Source organism: Nicotiana tabacum, chromosome 5, assembly GCF_000715075.1.
Source record: "Nicotiana tabacum cultivar K326 chromosome 5, ASM71507v2, whole genome shotgun sequence".
Lineage (NCBI taxonomy): Eukaryota > Viridiplantae > Streptophyta > Magnoliopsida > Solanales > Solanaceae > Nicotiana > Nicotiana tabacum.
This window is the reverse complement of record NC_134084.1, coordinates 143962208-143979751: the sequence shown is the minus strand read 5'-3', so window position 1 is coordinate 143979751 and position 17544 is coordinate 143962208. Positions and strand designations below refer to the sequence as shown.

At 37.3% G+C, this 17544-nt stretch overlaps 1 protein-coding gene across 1 annotated transcript; it reads right to left on the bottom strand.

Annotated features, from left to right (window-relative positions):
- Positions 1–4295: 4295 nt before the first annotated feature.
- Positions 4296–6723, bottom strand: LOC107771404 (large ribosomal subunit protein uL23-like). The gene is made up of 3 exons (XM_016590761.2): positions 6569–6723; positions 5126–5489; positions 4296–4516 (listed from the first exon to the last, which is right to left on the bottom strand). The coding sequence occupies exons 1-3, from the start codon at positions 6582–6584 to the stop codon at positions 4432–4434; spliced, it is 465 nt and encodes a 154-aa protein (XP_016446247.1). The 5' UTR covers positions 6585–6723; the 3' UTR covers positions 4296–4431.
- Positions 6724–17544: the final 10821 nt, after the last annotated feature.

Here is a 17544-nt window from a genome sequence, read left to right as displayed (position 1 = left end):
ACTTTATATATATATATATATCTTGATAGAGAAAACTTATATATATATATATATATATATATATATATATATATATATATATATATATGTATGTATGTATGTATGTATGTATGTATGTATGTATGTATGTATAGCTGTTGTTAGAGAGTATAAATTGACTTATCTATTTTGACTACCAAACCAAGGATATTGATCTAACTTATTCCAAAATTCACTGAAAATTGAACTGATTACTCACAAGGCCGATCGAATCATTGAATACGCACCTCCGCTTTGGCTTCATGTTCAGTATTAAGAAAATGGTGCACCAGCCGCCTTTAAATCTTAAATTTGCCTATGTATATGGTCATACTAAAAATGGATGAGGAAAGAAACAATCAATCGGCGTTACACTAAAGAGTCTCTCTCTTCTTGCTTTCTTTTGATCATGTAGTATGTCTGAAAAGTTTCAGAATTTAATACCAAGTGTAATCCCACGAGTGAATTCTAAGAAAAAAGTTTCAGAAGTTCTCATAAAATGCTAAGCAAGATTAGCTACAACGAATCAGACAGAGTAAAAGAAGAAGCCATATTTTGTGATTGACTGTGAGTATATATGTGCCGATGGCTGCAATTCTCTTCAATGACAGGCAGGAATTTAAAAGGCATAAAATAGCCGTTTCCAATTTATAAGGCGTAAATAATGCAGTTAAGCTCATATCCTGTGGTATCTTGACTGAAGGCTAAAAATCTGCTTTGAAGGGATTAATTAATTAATTAATTATGATGTTTCGAAAGCTTCTCAAGAAATTGTGATATGAAGATTTCAAGTAACATCTATAGTACTAATAATTAGAGTGAGACGAGAAAAAAAAATCTAATCATCTTCTAATTCTTTCACTTCAAAGCTAAGGGACTTTTCCATAGTATATAGATAACAAAAAATGTAATAAATGGAGGATGACATAATGTTTGCTTTCATATCCTATGCGAGAAATGAGATGCCAATTACTTTACCGAAAGAAATTACAGTAGATAGAACGCAAATATGATGAAAATTCAACGCAAGGAGTCATCTCGCCCCATGTACAAGAATCTACTATGCACAAAAAAATTGTGTAAAGCTTGGAGGGAACTTAAGTAAAAATCCTAAGGTCTAAGCATTTTAAAATCGTACCTCTTTATTTGGTTTGCATGAAAATTTCATTGTTTAAACACAGAATGGTGAAGTGATACCTATTAGGGGATTAAGACAAGGTGATCCTTTGTCACCATATTTGTTCTTGATATGTGCCGAAGGTTTTTCTAGACTATTAAATCATGCGGAATGCCAAGGGGATATTCATGGTCTAAGTTTAGTTAGAGGGGAACCTACTGTAAATCATCTTTTCTTCGCGGATGATTTTTTTTATCTTTTGTTCTACTAATATCCAAAATGCAACTAATATCTCTAAAATTTTAAAAATTTATGAAGAATATTCTGGACCGAAGGTGAACTTGGATAAATCATCGATAATTTTTAGTAAAAATACTCTTGAAATTGATAAGATGGTATTTTTGTAGAGCTAGGCCAGCTACACAGGAATAACTTAGGCTTTTATCTGGATTTACCTGCAGTAGTCGGAAGATCTAAGAAGAAAATGTTGGAATTTATTAAGGATAGAATGAGAACAAAAATTAAGGGTTGGAAAAATAATTTTTTAAGTCCAGCCGGAAAAGTGGTGATGCTTAAATCTGTCCTATCCGCGATTCTGGCTTATGCTTTATCTTGCATTCAATTTTCAGATAGCCTATGCAAAAAGATTACTACTATTTTTTCTTATTTCTGGTGGAGGCGAAATGAGGATAGGAGGAAAATGCATTTTGAAAAATGGGAGAATCTTTGTTTAGCAAAATCAAAAGGTGGTATTGGCTTTAGAGATTTAAAATCTTTTAACCAAGCTTTGTTAGCTAAACTTGCTTGAAGAATTTTAACTCAACAAGATTCATTACTCTGTAAAATTCCCAAAGTAAGTACTTTCAAAATAGTTCTTTCCTTAAAGCTACAATTTCATTATCTAGTTCTTGGATTAAGAAAAGTATTATTGAGGGAAGAGAACTATTGCAAAAAGGGATTCGATGGAGCGTAGGAACATGTGAAATATTAAGGTATGGATTGATCCTTGGATTCCTAATTCTAGTGGATTTAGACCACAATATTATCAAACACAAGTGAATACAGAGTTGCAAGTTAATGCCCTTATTGATCAACAGACGCATACTTGAAAGTTGCACGATCTTCAAAATTTGTTTTGTATTGATGATATTCGTGCGATTTTATCTGTCCCCATCTCTACTACGGGCTCTTTGGATAGAATTATTTGGCATCACTCTAATCAAGTAATTATGAGGTTAAATCGGGTTATCATTTAGCTAAAGAAATTGCAAGATGTAGGGAGGTTAACAATGCTAGACCACAATCTAGTCATCACTCTTTTTCAAAAGCTTTTTGGGAGTTCTTATGGTCTTTGAACATTAAGAACAAATATAAACATTTTATTAGGAAATATATTTTGAATGTGCTACCTGTTAATTGTACTATTTCTAAACGTTTAAGTCATGTATGTAAGGTTTGTGGATTAGAAAATGAAACTATTGATCATATGCTCTTTAGATGTTATAAAGCTCGGATAGTTTGGAAATTAAGTCCTATTAATTGGCCTAACTTAGAAAATACTTTAGATTTTGTTGCGTGGTGGTATGATGTCTTCATTAATGCTTATAAATATCCTGAATCTATTGAAATTGTTACACTAAGTATTTCAATTATGCGGCAAATTTGGAAGGCTAGAAATTTGTTGAATTTTAATGAGGATATATGTGAACCTAGTGAAATTGTAAACAAAGCACTTTTTGATTTTCATGAATATGAAAATTCTATGTTTACTATCTCTTCTCCTTCCCACATATCTGACTGTTCTGATAATAAAAATATTACAGTGGCACAAAATGGTGTTGTTATATTTGCGGATGCTGGTTACAACTGGAAAAGAAAATGGCAAGCATTGGAGTGGTGGTTATGGATAGTTGTGGTCATTTGCTTCAAGCCTTTGGCACCCCAATTCAATTTGTTGGAAAAGCCATTACTGCTGAAGCACTAGCAATTCATGAATCTTTGGAAAAAGTTAGAGAAAATGGATGGTCAAAGGTGCATATACTATGTGGTGGATGCGAAAAATGTGGTGGATATGATAAGAAAAAGGAAAGTGGTCTCATGGGAGATAGAGACTACTTGTGAAGATATCTGAAAGATAATGAATTCCTTTGAAGATATAAATATTGCATCTATTCCTAGATCTTGGAATATCTTAGCACATAATTTAGCCAAGTTCTCTATCTCGCTATTACATAGAATTAATTGGGTTTTTACTTTTCCTAGTTTAATTGTAAACGATGATGTTGTATCCTTTGACTCTTTGAAAGCTATTATTATCTAATATATTAAAGCTGTTTGTTGAAAAAAAACAGAATGGTGTAACTCAATGGTCGATAAAGTGGGAAAAGATCATGTTAAATCATATTTAAATCCTAGTAAAATAAACAAATTTGGTCTCTTTTTTTTCCATTAGTCGAAACTAGGAGTGGCAAACGGTCGGGTTGGATATGGTTCGAGTCGAAAATGGGTAATGAAAAAACAAACAAATTATCCAACCCAACTTATATTTAATATGGATAAAAAATGGGTTAACTGACGGATAATATGGGTAATTATATTATCCATTACTTCTTCAATATGATCACTTCTGAGAAAATTCCTAGTCTCCCAAATTTGAAGAACCCCCAATTTGAGGCTTTAGCTTTACAAATGTAAAAACTAACCTCATTGGTTATCCATTGATTACCCATTAGTTATCAATTTTCTAAATGGATAATATGGTTCTTATCCATATTTGACCCGTTTTTAAAAAATTCATTATCCAACACATATTTAGTGGATAATATGGGTGGTTAAGTATTTTTTTTAACCATTTTGCCACCGCTAATCGAAACGCATATAAGTTGACAAAACGTTAATGATAAGGTTCACTGTTATGAAGCGATGAGAGGATGCTTTCTTGCATAACTTGTGTGATTTCACTTGTTTTACTTTGAGAATTTCTGAGGGAGCAGAAAATTCAAAGAAAAGAAAACGAAGATACGTGTGCTCATTATGCAATAATTCAGTGCAGAACTAAGCGAGCCAGATGTTGATTGTGAACTATCTCCACTCTTAGGAGTTTAAAAGCTTCTAAAACTAAGCTTAAAATAAACTTAACAGAAACACAAGCTTGCCTGACTTGTGGAAAAAATAAACACCTCCGAAACTCAAATATTCAATATGAATCACCCAAGGCACTTCCTGTTCAAAGTTTCTAAAGAACTCATATCCAAAATTTCAGGTTTGACATAAAAATTCAAAACTAGGTAATCAACTTAGATGATTCCAATTTTGTTAGCCACATCCAAAGCATCATAGTCAGGTGTCAGCCTCACATAAGCCTTCTTTGTTCCATCGGGCCTGGACAAGGTAGAGAAAGTAGCTTAGCAAAGGCAGGGTGCTATTTGTACATCATGCCCCTTTACAATTTTGAATTTAAAAATGACCTTTTTAGAAGTGTAAAAGAGAGATCTCTTACATCTCATGTGTAAAAAAAGAGGTAGGGTCATAAAACTAAAAACAAGTTTACAAAAAGCCAAAAAACCAATTGACCAAAAGTTACTAAGCATGAAAATTTGTACCGAAAATAGTAAAAGAAACAGTCAAGCTTAAGCTTCATAAGCATTCTAAAAAATGACTTAACTCATTGTGCTAGGAATGTGAATAACTAAACTATTTGTATTCTTGTTACTTTTCACAAGTCGTTTACTTTATTTTTAAAACAAGGAAGAAATCATTCACTTTCTCGTCGTTGAGCAGATTTGATGGAGGGGGATAAAGGTCTAACTGGTCCTTGGACAAAAACATCTCGCCATTCTAGTTAAATACAGGGAACTGTCAGCATGCAAATGTAATCCTGTATGCCAGGTAAATGAACCACAACTAACTGACATGTCATGGTCAATCATGCCAGGTAGTTATAACGAGCAACCATACAAATTTATCAGGAAGAAAAATGCAAGATATTACCTGATCAAGGTATTGACTTTCTTTGTCTGGATGTCATACATTTTCTTCACTGCATCCTTTATCTTTTTCTTGTCAGCTTTGATATCAACGATGAAGACAAGGGTATTGTTGTCCTCAATCTTCTTCATTGCAGACTCAGTGGTAAGAGGATATTTTAGGATCCCGTATTGATCGAGTTTGTTCCTTCCGGGTGCACTAATGCGGGGGTACTTAGGATTCCTATCCTTCTTCAATGTCTTAGGTCGATGGAAAGTAACTTTTGTCCTTATCTTTGTTGACTTCTTCTTAAATGTGGATCCTGACTTAACAGCCTTAGCAGCCTTGACAGCTTGGGCTTTGGGGTCTTTCTTTTTGGCCAAATCAACTGCATATGGAATTTCACAATTACATTAACAGAATCTATGCTAGTTCACCAAGAGCTGCAACAAAACCAACTCCAATTTTCGAACTAAAAGTCTTAAACTAACAAGTCGTAACACAGTTTTAGCTCGTGGGTATTACTAATTAGAAGCATGTCCAAGATACAATGAAGTCTTTCTTCTGGTCTATGTTGCGCGGACTCATCAAAATGTTGTCGCACCTGTGTCGGATCTTCCAAAAAAAACACTACTTTGGAGGATCCAACACGCACCCGGCAACATGTTCGGAGAGTCCGAGCAACGTAGCTTCTGGTAACCTATTCATCATGCATCTTAAGACAATTAAATCTCCTGTTCCGATAGACATTAGACACAATTATCAGAACGGCTAATCTGTTGAGATAAACACCAAAAACTAGTTTACAAGAGCCTCTATTCCCAAAAACCACTACCGTCTATGCCCCATCCCCTCAGTATATAAAGATTCTCAAAGTTCTAAAGTCCAGGTTATACATTCTTTGTCAACAAAAAGAAAGGCGATAACTATTGGTAGTCTACTGGATCAGGAAATGCAGCAAAAACTCAATAATACCAGCCACTATTCAACAAAATCAACCTTCATATAATCATACCCTAACCTTAACCAAGACATTATACCCTCCCTTCCCCCATCCCATTCCCACCTTTCTACCAGCTTCAATCTAGCAACCGAATGACCGATTAATGTACCTTACCAATAACAACAGATTCAGCTATGCATCAATTACAAACTAGTTGCAATCATTTATATAAGAAAATCAATATCTACTATGCTCTAATTAGTTCTGTTTCATTTCTTTTAAGACAAAATAGGACTACAAATTCTCTAAATCTCACACTTATCCCTACTTATTAAGCAATAAAGTCATAACCAATAGATCAGATTAGAAGAAAGTACAAAGAGTTAGATATCTTCTATAATTAGTAAAACGCTAAGAGAAACGTCAAATGCTAGACAATATTTGTCACATTTCAGATAACACAAGCAGATTCATAACAGAAAATAAGATATGAAGATGTAACGGTAGAGCCAAAGAAAGTATACCTTTAGCTGGAGCCATAGCTGAGGACAGTGCTAAAAACCCAATACGATGGCTTACCTGAGAGAAGCTGCTTAGCTCTGTGGTTTAGGGTTTTGGCTGAGTTGATGAAGATGCTATATTTGTATTTGGGGCTGACCTTCCCGCAATTGTTACTTAGGCCCGTTACTATTAGGCCCAATGTTAACTTAACTCCATCAATTCGTAGAAATGGGGGTTTTTGCATCTATACCCGATTTTAGGGTCACAATTGAACATATACCTACTTTATAAAAAAGTTTGCAAGCCTACCCATTTTACGATCAATTTCAGACTTATCGGGTCTGAAGTTAAAAAAAATTAGTCTGAATTAAAAAAATTGCACTTTAGATGCACTTAAGGCCAAATAGGTCTAAAAGGCAACCAATGGTTTCATGCACTTAAAGACAATAAGTCTGAAGTGAAAAATTGTACTTCAGATGCACTTAAGGCCAAAAGGTCTGAAGTGCAATAAATATTTTCCTACACTTAAGGCCAATAAGTCTGAAGTGAAAAATTGCACTTCAGATGCACTTAAGGCCAAATAGGCCTGAAGTGTAACCAATGGCTTCATGCACTTAAGGCAATAAGTCTGAAGTGAAAAATTGCACTTTAAATACACTTAAGACCAAAAGGTCTGAAGTGCAACAAACGTTTTCCTACACTTAAGGCCAATAAATCTGAAGTGAAAAATTGCAATTTAGATGCACTTAAGGCCAAAAGGTCTAAAGTGCAACCAAAGTTTTCACGCACTTAAGGCCATATAGGCCTGAAGTGCAAATTGCCCAAAAACAGAAATTTATTCTTCGAATTTTAACAACTCAATATATAATTTAATACCTAAATCTATTCCGAATTAGCTCAAATTTGAAACATAACCTCCAAATTTCATCAAGAACAAACCCAATCATCAATTTGTCAAAATAACAATAAATCTAAGGACCCCCTTTTGTAATTAAGAAAAAGAAGAAGAAGAAAAAGAAAAAACCCTAAGCAATAGTAAAAAATAAAGCGCCACAACGGCTCACCACTTTAAAACATCATAAACTACCTAAAAATATGTTCACAAACACCATATAAAATCATTGTCACCAGAAGAAGAAAAGAAGAAAAAGAATAAGAAGGAGAAGGAGGAGGAGGAGGAGACGAAAAGGGCTTGAAGTTGTTTAAAAAGTGGGTACAAGTTAAAAATAAATAAAAAGTGGGTATATGTTAAATGGGGGCGACCAATTAGGGCTCCAATGCAATTTTTACGTAAGAAATGACACCAGATAGCTACTCTAAAGGGTTATTATTTAGAAATTAGTCAATATGTCCTTAATTTCAATTTTTCAGTTTAATTTTTCAAGACAAAAATTTTATGAATTATCCTGAAGTTAAAATTTTAAGTTTAAAATTTCAGGATAAAATAAATAATGCCAATCTCAAAATAACATCCCTAAGAATGACTATTTGTGCATTTGCCATTAATTATGTGGAAGTCCATTACAGTTAAAAAGTTAAAATTTAGTGAATAGTTTATACTGAAATTATAATGTGGGGAATATAATATGAAAATTGGTCACAAATGACGACATGAACTTGTATGCGTCGTCAAATTGTAATTTCGACCTCGTTTGTCCGGTTTTGATTGTCGAAACCCTTCTTAATCACCTAAGTGACCAGTTTTGCATAAACTCATTCGGAACCTTTGGAAACTAATCTGACCAGCCCCAATAAGTCATAAATGACGGCTCGAACCTACGGGTTTGGTCATATTACCATTTTTCGATATATTTTTATTGATAAATAATAATTAATTAGATTAAAATAAGATATATAAAGTGTCATATAAAATATATCTTTGATATTACACAACTAGACAATCATTATTTTGTTATTTTTTATCCTGAGATTATCCATTTGTGTTTGTTACTCCACATAAAATGTGATATAAAAATAATATCACAATCATGGAACAAACATTTTCGAGATTATTTATATTGAAATTAAAAGAAATCAACGAAATGCAAAAATAAAATATAGAATATTCATTCCACAATAAAAAAAAACTTTAATCAAATGCAAGATAAAATTATATTTTATCCCAAAATTATTATTTCTTATTCTTAAAACCAAACGCTCCCTATGATTTGACTCCTTTTTTTTAAACATAGTTAATATGAAGTAAAAAAAGGCTCATGTATCGATAGTAGATGACCCATAACTATTGAGATTCAAATTCGTGCCTTGTTTTTTAGAGTTCCATCCAAAGACCTCTCTTTATTATTGATCTAAACCTCAAGATTATGGACCTTAGACAGACGAATGGTTGGGATTTTTCCAAGTTAAGCTTTGATCTCCCTAATTTATATTGCTCATAATATCATAACTAGTAAGTTCGCTAAGCGACGCAGCATAGACTATTGGTGATAGACGTTGGTATTAGGTTAAAGAGGAGGAAATGGACTGCTCGGAGAACACCGAGAATCAGGTGGGGAGCCTTGACTAAGGATAAAGCCCAAGAGTTGGAGTGGCGGCTGTCGGCTATAGGTGCTTGGAGGAGCAGTGGGAACGTAAACACTATGTGGTCAGCAACAGTAGACTGTATAAGGGCGTCTGCGAGAGAGGTATTAGGGGTCTCGACCGGTGTCTCTGGTGGGCATAAAGGAGACTGGTGGTGGAATGAAGTGGTCCAAGGTAAAGTGGAAGCGAAGAAGGCAATATACATGAAGCTTGTGGGGAGCATAGGTGAGGAGGAGAGGCGAGCGTGCATGGAGAGATATAAGGTAGCTAGGAAGGAAGCTAAACTGTCAGTCACAGAGGCTAAGACTGTGGCTTATGGTCGTATGTACGAGGAACTAGGGGAAAAGGGCGGGGAGAAGAAGTTATTCTGGCTGGCCAAGTTGAGAGAGAGGAAAGCTCGGGATTTGGACCAAGTGAGATACATCAAGGACGAAGATGGTAGGATACTGATGGAAGATGCCCAGATTAAGAGGAGATGACAGACTTACTTCCATAAACTTCTGAATGAAAAAGGGGATCAGGATATTGTGCTAGGCGAATTGGAGCATTTCGAGAGTCACCGTGACTTCGGTCATTGCAGGTGTATCGAGTTTGAGGAGGTTGTGAGGGCTATGCGTAAGATGAGTATGGGCAGAGCAACGGGGCCAGACGAGATTCCGATGGAATTTCGGAAGTGTGTAGGGAGAACATGTTTGGAGTGGTTGATTAATGTTATTTTTAAGGCGAAGAGGATGCTGGATGAGTGGATGTAGAGTACGGTTGTTCCATTGTATAAGAACAAAGGTGATATCCAAAGTTGTAACAATTATAGGGGTTTAAATTACTGAGTCATACCATGAAAGTATGGGAGAGAGTCATTAAAGCGAGGGCGAGGAGGACAGTGTCTATATCCGACAACCAGTTCTGGTTTATGCCGGGTCGTTCTACCACAAAAGCTATACACCTTGTTAGGAGGTTGGTGGAACTGTACAGAGAGAGAAAGAAGGATCTGCACATGGTGTTTATTGACCTAGAGAAAGCGTATGACAAAGTTCCTAGAGAAGTTCTCTAGAGATGCTTGGAAACAAAAGGTGTGTCGATTCCCTATATTATGGCGATTAGGGACATGTATGATGGGGACAAGACTCGGGTTAGGATAGTAGGAGGTGACTCTGAGCATTTTTCGGTTGAAATGGAGTTACACCAAGGCTCTGCGCTCAGTCCGTTCTTATTCGCCCTGGTGATGGATGCATTAACAAATCATATTCAAGGGGAGGTGCCATGGTGCATGCTATTTGCCAATGACATAGTTCTGATTGATGAGTCACGAGCTGGGGTTAACGGGACACTAGAAGTTTGGAGACAGACTCTTGAGTCTAAAGGTTTCAAGCTGAGCAGAACGAAGATGGAATACCTGGAGTGTAAGTTCAGTACTGAGCCAGGGGAAGTAGGTGTGGATGTGAGGCTTGAATCACAGGTTATCCCAAGTAGAGGCAGCTTCAAGTACCTTGGTTCAGTTATCCACGGGGGAGGGGAGATCGATGAGGATGTCGCACACCATATTGGGGTAGGATGGATGAAATGGAGGTTAGCATCCGGAGTTTTGTGTGACAAGAGAGTGCCAACGATACTCAAAGGTAAGTTCTATAAAGCGGTGGTTAGACCGGCGATGATGTATGGGGCTGAGTGTTAGCCTATTAAAAACTCACATATCCAAAAGATGAAAGTAAATGAGGATGTTGAGTTAGATGTGCAGGCACACTAGGATGGACAAGATTAGAAATGATGATATTCGGGAGAAGGTGCACGTGGCTCCCATTGATGACAAGATGCGGGAAGTGAGGCTCAGATGGTTCAGACATGTACAGAGGAGAAGCCCAGATGCTCCAGTAAGAAGGTGTAAGCGACTGGTTGTGGAGGGAACGAGAAGAGGTAAAGGGCGGCCTAAGAAGTATTGGGGAGAAGTGATCAGGCAGGATATGGCGAGACTTCAAATTTCCGAGGACATGACACTTGATAGGAAGTTATGGAGGTCGAGTATTACGGTTGTAGGCTAGGAGGTAGTTGAGTCTTGCATTACCTTATACTGTTGTGAGCCTAGTCTGGTAGGTTTTTTGTCTGAAATAGCTAGGGGCGTTGCAGTGTCTTACTATTTTCTCTTTTTGGTGCAGGACCTATTTACTAGCCATCATTTTTGTTTTGCATTTTTCCTTCTGCATTTGATGTTCCTATTTTTCCTATGATCTCTGTGGTGAAACTAACATTTTCTCCTTTTTGTTTTTCTTATTATCCTGAGCCGAGGGTCTTCCAGAAACAGCCTCTCTACTCCTTTGGGGTAGGGGTAAGGTTTGCGTACATACTACCTTCCCCAGACCCCACTTGTGGGATTTTACTGGGTCGTTGTTGTTGTAAGTTCACTAAGCATACCATAAGCTCTGATATCCCCATATGGGTCCTTAGTAGCAGTGAAAAGTTAAGCATAAGTTCTTGTTACCCCTTTATTGACGAAGTTGACATCAATGATAAAGATTTCACTTGGATGCGGCAGCTCAACTATCCTACCACAATAATATTCTTCTTATGAAAATATTTCGTTAATAGACTTTCATGCAGATCTTATTTGAGTCACATTGGCTTTAATGTGGATGCACCCCGCCTTGTGTGTAAAAATAAAGATGAAACTATTACTCAAATCTTCATCACCTGCCCTGATGCTGATGCATTCTGGAAAAAACTGGGCTCAATAAATCTCCTTCTTATTGACCCCAATTAATTGCTTCTCACCATTAAAAAAATTGATATTATTCTTGACAATAATCACTTAATTTAGGAGGATATGTTTTTTCCTCTATGGGGAATCTGGTTGAAACGAAATAGTAATAATCAAAACAATTTTAACTATTTTCTATCTCCGAATTTTGTTTTACAGATGGCAATGAAATTTAAATCGCTGCAACTAGGAGCCTAACTGTAACATTAAAAATCCCATCAAAGTAAAATGACTTAAATCACCTAGTGGGTGGTATAAGCTTAACACAGATGGAACATCTAGAGCCAATAATTTGTATTGTGAAATAGGCAGTGTCATCCGAAACAACCTTACGAGATTAGGTGGTTGGATTCAATAACTATATGCATGACATTACTCATATCCAGGCAGAACTACTAGCTCTCCAACACATCCTTCAACTTGCACATGCTCTTCAATTAAGTCCATTGGAGATTAAAACAGACTCAATGTATGTACTTCTATGCCTCGAACATGGTTATCCTACGTATACCAATATTTGTGAATGCAGGGGGTTGATGCACTAATTGGAACAAGTGGTGGTCAGTATAACTTTAGGGAAACAAATCAAGTATCTCATGTTTTGGCAAAAGAAGCTTCTAAGCGGCTCAAACTAAATCAAATCAGAAATTTTGCAATCCCGCCACATTTTGTTGAAAACCAGTTCCTAGCGGACAAAGGTGGAACACATTTTATTAGGTTTATTTCGGATAATATATGTACTAAGTTGGTTGAACTTGGTAAACAAAATACCCTAAGTGGCATTTCTGTGACATGTTATATGATTGGTTCTTAGTAGTACTAATATTAGTATTCCGGTTTCTCAAAAAAAAAAAGAGATTCCAATTCATGCATTGCATAATTTATAGGGATAATTCTATATTTTTTTCTACAGAAAACATGAGAACTAAAATAAAAATAATGGTGAGTGAAAGTTCATATAGCCGAGTTAATTTTTTTTTTTGGAACAAAATATTATACTTAATTTGTTTGACAATTTATTAGGCCGGTGTATGTTTGAGGATATAAGCAAATTATTTTCTAGACTTTGAGAAATTTCTTCAATTTCCCCTAATGTTTATTAGATGGTCTTTGCCTCAAGTAGATTAACTTCTTAACGCACTAGATTGGAGTAATGTCACGATCCGGATTTTTCACCCTCGGGAGTCGTGATGGCGCCTACTAGTGAAAGCTAGGCAAGCCAATCATTACAATTATTTACCTTTTTTCTATTTTTAATCCTTTAGCAGTTGTGAATTAACATTATATAAATAGCGAAAATAATAAAGCGGAAGAATGAAGTATAACAATTTAATAATAATACCGATACCAATCCTTAAACATAAGCTACCCAGAACTGGTGTCACAATTTCACAGACTGTCTAAGAATACTACAAATAGGGGTCCGAAAGATAAATACAAGTTGTTCTAGAAATACATAGAAGAAATAATATGGAAGGATAGAAGGAGACGCCAAGGCCTGCGGATGCCTACAGGACTACCTTGGGTCGTCTGATGGACTGAAGCAGCAATCTCACTGTAGTCCAAAAGCTGCAGCACCGGGATCTGCACACAATGCAGAGTGTAGTATCAGCATAACCGACCCCATATGCTAGTAAGTGCCTAGCCTAACCTCGGCGAAGTAGTGACGAGGCTAGGATCAGACTACCAAATAAACCTGTGTAGTTAAATCATATACAACGGAAAAGTAAAGGCAGAAATTTACAATTAAGGATATGAAGGGAATCATGCTGCGGGGAACAACAAGTGACAACAGAAAACCAACAGATAAATGTAAAGAACACCATAACTCAATTATCAGCACGAATCAGGAAATCAAAGACAAGTGCACGACATCACCCTTCATGTTTTTACTCTCGTCCTCACCATAAGAATCAATATAATCGGCACGGCATCATCCTTCGTGCTTTAACCTCACATAATCATGACATGGAATTATCCTTCGTGCATTATCACTTATATCATGGCAGGGCATTGTACATCGTGCGGCACGACATCACCCTTCGTGCTTTACCTCACAATATTGACATGACATAACCCTTTGTGCATTAACACTCTCAAAATTATACAAGGCATCACCCTTCATACTTTACACTCTTCCTCACCCAAGCAACAATCACAAAGCAATTTGGGCAAGGGAATCAATAATATTTCAATAAAATCCCGGCAAGGGAACAGTAGCATAACAACAATATTCCAGCAAGGGAAACAGTATCATGAATAATAACATCCCGGCAAGGGAGATAATATAAAAAACAACAATATCTCAGCAAGGAAGACAATATCATAAACCTCTTCTCTATTTCACAATTACTTCACAATTCAATTCTCAACTTGAGCCAACGCTCTACAATGTTCAATTGTCAATAATACTTCCACAAGCCTTGTTCCACAATAGAAATCACCATATAAAGCATGAACAATACGAAACGGAATCACATTAATCATAGTATAAGACTCACGGGCATGGTTGACACCAATGTGTAGATACTCATCACCATGCCTATACGTCGTACTCAACAATTAACACATAGCAAATAGGACACAACTCCTAATCCCTCAAACTAAGGTTAGACCAAATACTTACCTCGATGCCACGAACACAATTCAAGCCTCAACTATCGCTTTACCTCTTGTTTTTACCGCCAATTCACTTGTATCTAGTCACAATTTACTTAACGATATCAATAAATGCTAAATGAATCAATTCTAATGCATGAAAATAGGTTTTCCAATGATTTCCCTAAGAAGTCAAAAATTGACCCAGGGCCCACATGATCAAAACCCGAGGTACACACCAAAACTCGATTACCCATTCACCCACGAACCCAGATATATAATTTGTTTTGAAATCAAACCTCAAATCGAGGTCCAAATTCCCAAAATTTGAAAATCTTAAGTTCTACCCAAAACGCACAATTTCCCCCATGAAAACTCTTGATTTTGGATTGAAATCATGTGAAAAGATGATGTAGATTAAAGAAAATGGGTTAGAAATGACTTACAATCGATTTGGAGAAGAACTTTCTTTGGAAAAATCGTCCAAGAGAGCTTAGGGTTTGAGGGAGTTTGAAAAATAAAAAATTTCGGCTAAGTTATGATTTAGCAGGTCGCAGATGTCGCAATTGCAACCATTGCGAACCCCTTTGGAACCTTCTATCTTCGCAATTGCGAAGAATATGTCGCATTTGCGACCAAGGAAAAAATCCGGTCACCTTCGCATTTGCAAAGGTAACATCGCATTTGCGAAAAGGAGGGCTTCGCAATTCCCACCTTGGGTTTGCATTTGCGAAAAGGGCCTGCCTAGGCTTGGTTCGCATTTGCGACCCTAGGGTCGCATTTACGAAGCCTGAAAACTTCGCAATTGCGAAGCCTGATGTTGCAATTGCGAGATCAGAGGCCTGGGCAAAATATCAGATACCAGCAACTTTTTCCTAAGTCCAAATTCACTCCGTGGGCTATCCAAAACTCACCTGAGCCCTCGGGGATCCAAACCAAACATGCAACCTAACCTAAAAACAACATATGAACTTGCTCGTGCTATCAAATCATCAAAATAACATCAACAACTATGAATTAAGCCTCAAATTCATGAAATCACTCAAGAACATCAAAATTTTTAATTTTCTCAAATAAAGGTCTGATTTATACTAAACGGACTCCGATTCTTATCGAACTTCACAGATTTAACTTAATTATTATTTAAAACTTGTACCGGGCTCCAAAATCAAAATACGAGCCCGATACCATCAATTTCCAACATCTTTTCATTTCCAAAAACTCTTATATTTTCCAGAAAATAATTTCTTTAAAAATTTAATTTCTCTGGCTTGGGACCTCGGAATTCAATTCTGGGCATATGCCCAAGTCCAAAATTTTACTATGTACCCTACGAGATCGACGTATTACGGGTCTGGGTCCGTTTACAAAGAATGTTGGCCAAAGTCAACTTTATTCAATTTTAAAATCCAATTTCTTTATTTCACTTAGTTTTCACATAAAAGCTTTCCTGAAACTCGCCCGGACTGCGCACGCAAATTGAGGTGAGATAAAAAGAGGTTTTAAAGGCTTCGGAACACATAATCGACTTGTAAAACAAGTGATGTTCATCACATTCTCCACCTCTAAAACAACCGTTCGTACTCGAACGGATATAGAAATGAAGTACCTGAGTCGGAGAAAAGATGGGGATATCGGCTCCGCATATCGGACTCGAACTCCCAGGTCGCTGCCTCAACAGACTGAGCTCTCCACTAAACATGAACAGAAGGGAAACTCTTTGATCGCAACTGACGAACCTGCCTGTCTAGAATAGCTACCAACTCCTCCTCATAGGACAAGTCCTTGTCCAACTAGACAGTGCTGAAATCTAACACGTGGGATGGATCGCCGTGATACTTCTGAAGCATGGACACATGAAACACTGGATGCACGGCTGATAAACTCGGCGGCAATGTAAGTCTGTAAGTCACCTCACCCACTCGATCAAGAATCTCAAACGGGCCAATGAATCTAGGGCTAAGCTTGCCCCTCTTCCCAAATCTCATCACGCCCTTCATAGGCGACACACGGAGCAACACCCGCTCGCCGACTATGAATGCCACATCACGAACCTTATGGTCGGCATAACTCTTTTTCCTGGACTAAGCTGTATGAAGCCTATTCTGAATGATCTTAACCTTGTCCAAGGCATCCTGTACTAGATCCGCATCCAACAACCGAGCCTCTCCCGGCTCAAACCATCCAACCGGTGACCGACACCGCCTACCATATAAAGCCTGATAAGGAGCCATTTGGATGCTCGACTGGTAGCTGTTGTTGTAGGCAAACTCCGCTAAAGGCAAAAACTGATCCCACGAGCCTCCAAAGTCAATGATACAAGCTCGGAGCATATCCTCCAAAATATGAATAGTACGCATGGACTGCCCGTCTGTCTGAGGATGAAATGATGTGCTCAACTCAACCCAAGTGCCCAACTCACACTGAACTGCTCTCCAGAAGTGAGAGGTAAACTACGTACCTCGGTCCAAAATGATAGACATGGGCACACCATGAAGGCGAATAATCTCCCGGATATAGATCTCGGCTAACCTCTCAAAAGAATAGGAAACTGCTATAGGAATGAAATGTGCTGACTTGGTCAGCCTATCAACAATAACCCACACTGCATCAAACTTCCTCTGAGTCCGTGGGAGTCCAACAACAAAGTCCATAGTGATACGCTCCCACTTCCACTCAGGAATCTCAATCTTCTGGAACAAACCACTAGGTCTCTAATGCTCATACTTTACCTATTGACTATTCAAACATCGAGCCACATATGCAATAATATCCTTCTTCATCCTCCTCCACCAATAATGCTTCCGCAAATCCTGATACATCTTAGCGGCACCCAGATGAATGGAATACCGTGAACTATGGGCCTCCTCTAGAATCAACTCTCAAAGTCCATCCACATTAGGTACACAAACTCGACCCTGCAGCCTCAAAACTCCATCATCTCCAACTGTAACTTGTTTGCACCTCCGTGTCGCACTGTCCCTAAGAACACACAAATAAGGATTATCATACTGCCGATCTCGGATACGCTCAAATAATGAAGAACGAGCGACTTTGTAAGCTAACACACGGCTGGGCTCAGAAACATCCAACCTCACGAATTGATTGGCC